The sequence below is a fragment of the Siphateles boraxobius genome, unplaced genomic scaffold (genome assembly GCF_051911475.1).
Source record: "Siphateles boraxobius isolate OS27281-9 unplaced genomic scaffold, OSU_SipBor_1 130, whole genome shotgun sequence".
NCBI classification, from domain to species: domain Eukaryota; kingdom Metazoa; phylum Chordata; class Actinopteri; order Cypriniformes; family Leuciscidae; genus Siphateles; species Siphateles boraxobius.
The window spans coordinates 1,335,001-1,342,500 of record NW_027508734.1 but is presented as its reverse complement, the minus strand read 5'-3'; the positions used below and the strand labels follow the sequence as shown (position 1 = coordinate 1,342,500).

The following is a 7,500-nucleotide window of genomic DNA, read 5'->3' as shown; positions in this document are numbered from 1 at the left end:
TAAATTTAACTCATAAAATGAAAAAAATTCAACAGATATTCTTATATGGTCTGGAATAAAGTTATCTTGTAAGAAATGAGCACCTAAAATTTTGATTTTGACCAAGAAATGGTTGGTGTTCACATCATCATGCAAACTAAACGATCACAGTAAATCTCACTGTGGCTCCAACAAATACACAAAATGCACAATTAATGGGAAAATGTTAGCTATAGTAATCAGTATTGCATGATTCTGGAGTCTCATCAATCTAAACGAGGCTGTGCACTGAAGCTCAGTGAGAAGGTTTACCTGGAACGACTCCATTAGTTGCGATGGCACTCATAGATATCGCTGTCAGCAGCGTCTGTCGGGACAAGACTCGATATAATCACACGTTAAACTCAGTACTCCACGTTAAGCCTTTCATGTGCTCAAGTAAATACGTCATTCACTTGTTGGAGTAAAAAATGTACTTGTTCAGCAAAACAATAGGATTTTTTTTTGTGTGTTGTGAATATAATTTTTTCTGAAGCAATATTTTCATCAGAGTTCATTCAGCTTTGCCATATTTAAATCTGCATGTTTATGATATTCTAACCTTTATAAAGGGCATTTTTTCTCTAATCGTTTTAAATATATGCTTCATCTTTGATTTTAAATTCTTAAATTTCATCAATAAATTAAATTAGAATAAAAAGACACTATAGGGCTGTTACCAATCAAATTAAATCATTCACACTGAAGAATTACAACTGAATTAAATAATGTTATGAGATGGTTTTAAAAAAAAAAAAAATACAATAAGAAATGTTGGAAAGAAAGATACTTTCAAACATGAAATTAAACCACCAGTAGGTGGCGGCAGGTGACCGTCTTAATGAGCGAGTCATTTAGTCATTTATTCAAACGATTCGTTCAAACGGCTGATTTGTTCAGGAATGAGGCAGTTGTTTATGAATCAGTCATTGAATCTGTGACCCAATCGATTCGTTCAAAACGCGGAATAGTTCAGTAATGGAAAAACAGTTGAGTGTTCCTGTGAGATGCATTATGGTTCTTTGTTTGGAACTATTTTCACTGCTGAAACAGAACAAAATCAGTAAGTATTACATCTTAAATTTAAGTGACTAATATGAATATGAATTTCTTGTTAATTGAATTGTCATATGAAATCAGTGTCACATGTTCAATCATGGTGGTATTCAGCACTTTTGCTCGTGTGATGTTGCTTAACTGTATCATGTTATAAATATAAATACATTTTGAATGATTACCGCAGTATGTTAATTACAGTTTCTTTGTGGGTTTTGCACTCATTTGTTTCCATTTTTTCCTCATGAGGCTGTGAGAGCCTCAACAGAACCTTGTTACCATCAGTACATTATATATTATTATTCACTATCAATCACCACTTATACTAAATTAATGCAGAATCATTCTCATGTTTAGGTGATAATGAGGCTACTAGATGTGTTTGTGTGTGAGTGTGAGTGTGAGTGTGTGTGTGTGTGTGTGTGTGTGTGTGTGTGTGTGTGTGTGTGTGTGTGTGTGTGTGTGTGTGTGTGAGAGAGACTCACACAGCAGCAGCAGATGAAGACGATACACAGCGCCTGAAGAACCCCTGCCGTCCCGACGACCCACGTGAGCCTGAGGAAGAGGATCACGCCAAAGATGTTCTGCAGGCACGGCAGGTACACACCCATGAAGGTGCCCATCTGAGGAGACTGCAGGAATCATGGGAGATTCAGTGTGTGTGTGTAAATATATATATATATTTTTTTTGTTACTCTCTGCTTTTTACTCTGTTACTCTCTCTGTTACTCTCTGCTTGTTACTCTGTTACTCTCTCTGTTACTCTATGCTTGTTACTCTGTTACTCTCTCTGTTACTCTCTGCTTGTTACTCTCTGCTTGTTACTCTCTGCTTGTTACTCTCTGCTTGTTACTCTCTGCTTGTTACTCTCTGCTTGTTACTCTCTGCTTGTTACTCTCTGCTTGTTACTCTGTTACTCTCTGCTTGTTACTCTCTGCTTGTTACTCTGTTACTCTCTGCTTGTTACTCTGTTACTCTCTGCTTGTTACTCTGTTACTCTCTGCTTGTTACTCTCTGCTTGTTACTCTCTGCTTGTTACTCTCTGCTTGTTACTCTCTGCTTGTTACTCTCTGCTTGTTACTCTCTGCTTGTTACTCTCTGCTTGTTACTCTCTGCTTGTTACTCTCTGCTTGTTACTCTCTGCTTGTTACTCTCTGCTTGTTACTCTCTGCTTGTTACTCTCTGCTTGTTACTCTCTGCTTGTTACTCTCTGCTTGTTACTCTCTGCTTGTTACTCTCTGCTTGTTACTCTCTGCTTGTTACTCTCTGCTTGTTACTCTCTGCTTGTTACTCTCTGCTTGTTACTCTGTTACTCTCTGCTTGTTACTCTGTTACTCTCTGCTTGTTACTCTGTTACTCTCTGCTTGTTACTCTGTTACTCTCTGCTTGTCACTCTCTGCTTGTCACTCTCTGCTTGTCACTCTCTGCTTGTCACTCTCTGCTTGTCACTCTCTGCTTGTTACTCTCTGCTTGTTACTCTGTTACTCTCTGCTTGTTACTCTGTTACTCTCTGCTTGTTACTCTGTTACTCTCTGCTTGTTACTCTGTTACTCTCTGCTTGTTACTCTGTTACTCTCTGCTTGTCACTCTCTGCTTGTCACTCTCTGCTTGTCACTCTCTGCTTGTCACTCTCTGCTTGTCACTCTCTGCTTGTCACTCTCTGCTTGTCACTCTCTGCTTGTTACTCTCTGCTTGTTACTCTCTGCTTGTTACTCTCTGCTTGTTACTCTCTGCTTGTTACTCTCTGCTTGTTACTCTCTGCTTGTTACTCTCTGCTTGTTACTCTCTGCTTGTTACTCTCTGCTTGTTACTCTCTGCTTGTTACTCTCTGCTTGTTACTCTCTGCTTGTTACTCTCTGCTTGTTACTCTCTGCTTGTTACTCTCTGCTTGTTACTCTCTGCTTGTTACTCTGTTACTCTCTGCTTGTTACTCTCTGCTTGTTACTCTGTTACTCTCTGCTTGTTACTCTGTTACTCTCTGCTTGTTACTCTGTTACTCTCTGCTTGTTACTCTGTTACTATCTGCTTGTTACTCTCTGCTTGTTACTCTCTGCTTGTTACTCTCTGCTTGTTACTCTCTGCTTGTTACTCTGTTACTCTCTGCTTGTTACTCTGTTACTCTCTGCTTGTCACTCTCTGCTTGTTACTCTCTGCTTGTCACTCTCTGCTTGTCACTCTCTGCTTGTCACTCTCTGCTTGTCACTCTCTGCTTGTCACTCTCTGCTTGTCACTCTCTGCTTGTCACTCTCTGCTTGTCACTCTCTGCTTGTCACTCTCTGCTTGTCACTCTCTGCTTGTCACTCTCTGCTTGTCACTCTCTGCTTGTTACTCTCTGCTTGTTACTCTCTGCTTGTTACTCTCTGCTTGTTACTCTCTGCTTGTTACTCTCTGCTTGTTACTCTCTGCTTGTTACTCTCTGCTTGTTACTCTCTGCTTGTTACTCTCTGCTTGTTACTCTCTGCTTGTTACTCTGTTACTCTCTGCTTGTTACTCTGTTACTATCTGCTTGTTACTCTCTGCTTGTTACTCTGTTACTCTCTGCTTGTTACTCTGTTACTATCTGCTTGTTACTCTCTGCTTGTTACTCTGTTACTCTCTGCTTGTTACTCTGTTACTATCTGCTTGTTACTCTCTGCTTGTTACTCTCTGCTTGTTACTCTCTGCTTGTTACTCTGTTACTCTCTGCTTGTTACTCTGTTACTATCTGCTTGTTACTCTCTGCTTGTTACTCTGTTACTCTCTGCTTGTTACTCTGTTACTATCTGCTTGTTACTCTCTGCTTGTTACTCTGTTACTTACTCTGTTACTATCTGCTTGTTACTCTCTGCTTGTTACTCTGTTACTCTCTGCTTGTTACTCTCTGCTTGTTACTCTCTGCTTGTTACTCTCTGCTTGTTACTCTCTGCTTGTTACTCTCTGCTTGTTACTCTCTGCTTGTTACTCTCTGCTTGTTACTCTCTGCTTGTTACTCTCTGCTTGTTACTCTCTGCTTGTTACTCTGTTACTCTCTGCTTGTTACTCTGTTACTCTCTGCTTGTTACTCTGTTACTCTCTGCTTGTTACTCTGTTACTCTCTGCTTGTTACTCTGTTACTCTCTGCTTGTTACTCTGTTACTCTCTGCTTGTTACTCTGTTACTCTCTGCTTGTCACTCTCTGCTTGTTACTCTCTGCTTGTCACTCTCTGCTTGTCACTCTCTGCTTGTCACTCTCTGCTTGTCACTCTCTGCTTGTCACTCTCTGCTTGTTACTCTCTGCTTGTTACTCTCTGCTTGTTACTCTGTTACTCTCTGCTTGTTACTCTGTTACTCTCTGCTTGTTACTCTGTTACTCTCTGCTTGTCACTCTCTGCTTGTTACTCTCTGCTTGTCACTCTCTGCTTGTCACTCTCTGCTTGTCACTCTCTGCTTGTTACTCTCTGCTTGTTACTCTGTTACTCTCTGCTTGTTACTCTGTTACTCTCTGCTTGTTACTCTGTTACTCTCTGCTTGTTACTCTGTTACTCTCTGCTTGTCTCTCTGCTTGTCACTCTCTGCTTGTCACTCTCTGCTTGTCACTCTCTGCTTGTTACTCTCTGCTTGTTACTCTGTTACTCTCTGCTTGTTACTCTGTTACTCTCTGCTTGTTACTCTGTTACTCTCTGCTTGTTACTCTGTTACTCTCTGCTTGTCACTCTGTTACTCTCTGCTTGTCACTCTCTGCTTGTCACTCTCTGCTTGTCACTCTCTGCTTGTCACTCTCTGCTTGTCACTCTCTGCTTGTCACTCTCTGCTTGTCACTCTCTGCTTGTCACTCTCTGCTTGTCACTCTCTGCTTGTCACTCTCTGCTTGTCACTCTCTGCTTGTCACTCTCTGCTTGTCACTCTCTGCTTGTTACTCTCTGCTTGTTACTCTCTGCTTGTTACTCTCTGCTTGTTACTCTCTGCTTGTTACTCTCTGCTTGTTACTCTCTGCTTGTTACTCTCTGCTTGTTACTCTGTTACTCTCTGCTTGTTACTCTGTTACTCTCTGCTTGTTACTCTGTTACTCTCTGCTTGTCACGCTCTGCTTGTTACTCTCTGCTTGTCACTCTCTGCTTGTCACTCTCTGCTTGTCACTCTCTGCTTGTCACTCTCTGCTTGTCACTCTCTGCTTGTTACTCTCTGCTTGTTACTCTGTTACTCTCTGCTTGTTACTCTGTTACTCTCTGCTTGTCACTCTGTTAGTCACTCTCTGCTTGTCACTCTCTGCTTGTCACTCTCTGCTTGTTACTCTCTGCTTGTTACTCTGTTACTCTCTGCTTGTTACTCTGTTACTCTCTGCTTGTTACTCTGTTACTCTCTGCTTGTTACTCTGTTACTCTCTGCTTGTCACTCTGTTACTCTCTGCTTGTCACTCTCTGCTTGTCACTCTCTGCTTGTCACTCTCTGCTTGTCACTCTCTGCTTGTCACTCTCTGCTTGTCACTCTCTGCTTGTCACTCTCTGCTTGTTACTCTCTGCTTGTTACTCTCTGCTTGTTACTCTCTGCTTGTTACTCTCTGCTTGTTACTCTCTGCTTGTTACTCTCTGCTTGTTACTCTCTGCTTGTTACTCTCTGCTTGTTACTCTCTGCTTGTTACTCTCTGCTTGTTACTCTCTGCTTGTTACTCTCTGCTTGTTACTCTCTGCTTGTTACTCTCTGCTTGTTACTCTCTGCTTGTTACTCTCTGCTTGTCACTCTCTGCTTGTCACTCTCTGCTTGTTACTCTCTGCTTGTTACTCTGTTACTCTCTGCTTGTTACTCTGTTACTCTCTGCTTGTCACTCTGTTAGTCACTCTCTGCTTGTCACTCTCTGCTTGTCACTCTCTGCTTGTTACTCTCTGCTTGTTACTCTGTTACTCTCTGCTTGTTACTCTGTTACTCTCTGCTTGTTACTCTGTTACTCTCTGCTTGTTACTCTGTTACTCTCTGCTTGTCACTCTGTTACTCTCTGCTTGTCACTCTCTGCTTGTCACTCTCTGCTTGTCACTCTCTGCTTGTCACTCTCTGCTTGTCACTCTCTGCTTGTCACTCTCTGCTTGTCACTCTCTGCTTGTTACTCTCTGCTTGTTACTCTCTGCTTGTTACTCTCTGCTTGTTACTCTCTGCTTGTTACTCTCTGCTTGTTACTCTCTGCTTGTTACTCTCTGCTTGTTACTCTCTGCTTGTTACTCTCTGCTTGTTACTCTCTGCTTGTTACTCTCTGCTTGTTACTCTCTGCTTGTTACTCTCTGCTTGTTACTCTCTGCTTGTTACTCTCTGCTTGTTACTCTGTTACTCTCTGCTTGTTACTCTGTTACTATCTGCTTGTTACTCTCTGCTTGTTACTCTGTTACTCTCTGCTTGTTACTCTGTTACTCTCTGCTTGTCACTCTCTGCTTGTTACTCTCTGCTTGTCACTCTCTGCTTGTCACTCTCTGCTTGTCACTCTCTGCTTGTCACTCTCTGCTTGTCACTCTCTGCTTGTCACTCTCTGCTTGTTACTCTCTGCTTGTTACTCTCTGCTTGTTACTCTCTGCTTGTTACTCTGTTACTCTCTGCTTGTTACTCTGTTACTCTCTGCTTGTCACTCTCTGCTTGTTACTCTCTGCTTGTTACTCTCTGCTTGTTACTCTCTGCTTGTTACTCTCTGCTTGTTACTCTCTGCTTGTTACTCTGTTACTCTCTGCTTGTTACTCTGTTACTCTCTGCTTGTCACTCTCTGCTTGTCACTCTCTGCTTGTCACTCTCTGCTTGTTACTCTCTGCTTGTTACTCTCTGCTTGTTACTCTCTGCTTGTTACTCTCTGCTTGTTACTCTGTTACTCTCTGCTTGTTACTCTGTTACTCTCTGCTTGTCACTCTCTGCTTGTTACTCTCTGCTTGTCACTCTCTGCTTGTCACTCTCTGCTTGTCACTCTCTGCTTGTCACTCTCTGCTTGTCACTCTCTGCTTGTCACTCTCTGCTTGTCACTCTCTGCTTGTCACTCTCTGCTTGTCACTCTCTGCTTGTCACTCTCTGCTTGTCACTCTCTGCTTGTCACTCTCTGCTTGTCACTCTCTGCTTGTTACTCTCTGCTTGTTACTCTCTGCTTGTCACTCTCTGCTTGTCACTCTCTGCTTGTTACTCTCTGCTTGTCACTCTCTGCTTGTTACTCTCTGCTTGTCACTCTCTGCTTGTCACTCTCTGCTTGTCACTCTCTGCTTGTTACTCTCTGCTTGTCACTCTCTGCTTGTTACTCTCTGCTTGTTACTCTCTGCTTGTTACTCTCTGCTTGTTACTCTGTTACTCTCTGCTTGTTACTCTGTTACTCTCTGCTTGTCACTCTCTGCTTGTCACTCTCTGCTTGTCACTCTCTGCTTGTCACTCTCTGCTTGTCACTCTCTGCTTGTCACTCTCTGCTTGTCACTCTCTGCTTGTCACTCTCTGCTTGTTACTCTCTGCTTGTCA

At 42.2% G+C, this 7,500-nt stretch overlaps 1 protein-coding gene across 5 annotated transcripts in view; it reads right to left on the bottom strand.

Moving 5' to 3' along the window:
* Positions 1–7,500, bottom strand: part of slc12a6 (solute carrier family 12 member 6) — a 64,383-nt gene that overhangs the window by 45,310 nt on the left and 11,573 nt on the right. For all 5 annotated transcript variants that reach the window (XM_077227415.1, XM_077227413.1, XM_077227418.1 and 2 more), the window contains 2 exons: positions 1,560–1,706; positions 292–346 (listed from right to left, as the gene is read on the bottom strand). In XM_077227415.1, coding sequence (XP_077083530.1) covers positions 292–346; positions 1,560–1,706 — 202 coding nt within the window. The remainder of the gene's footprint in view (positions 1–291; positions 347–1,559; positions 1,707–7,500) is intronic.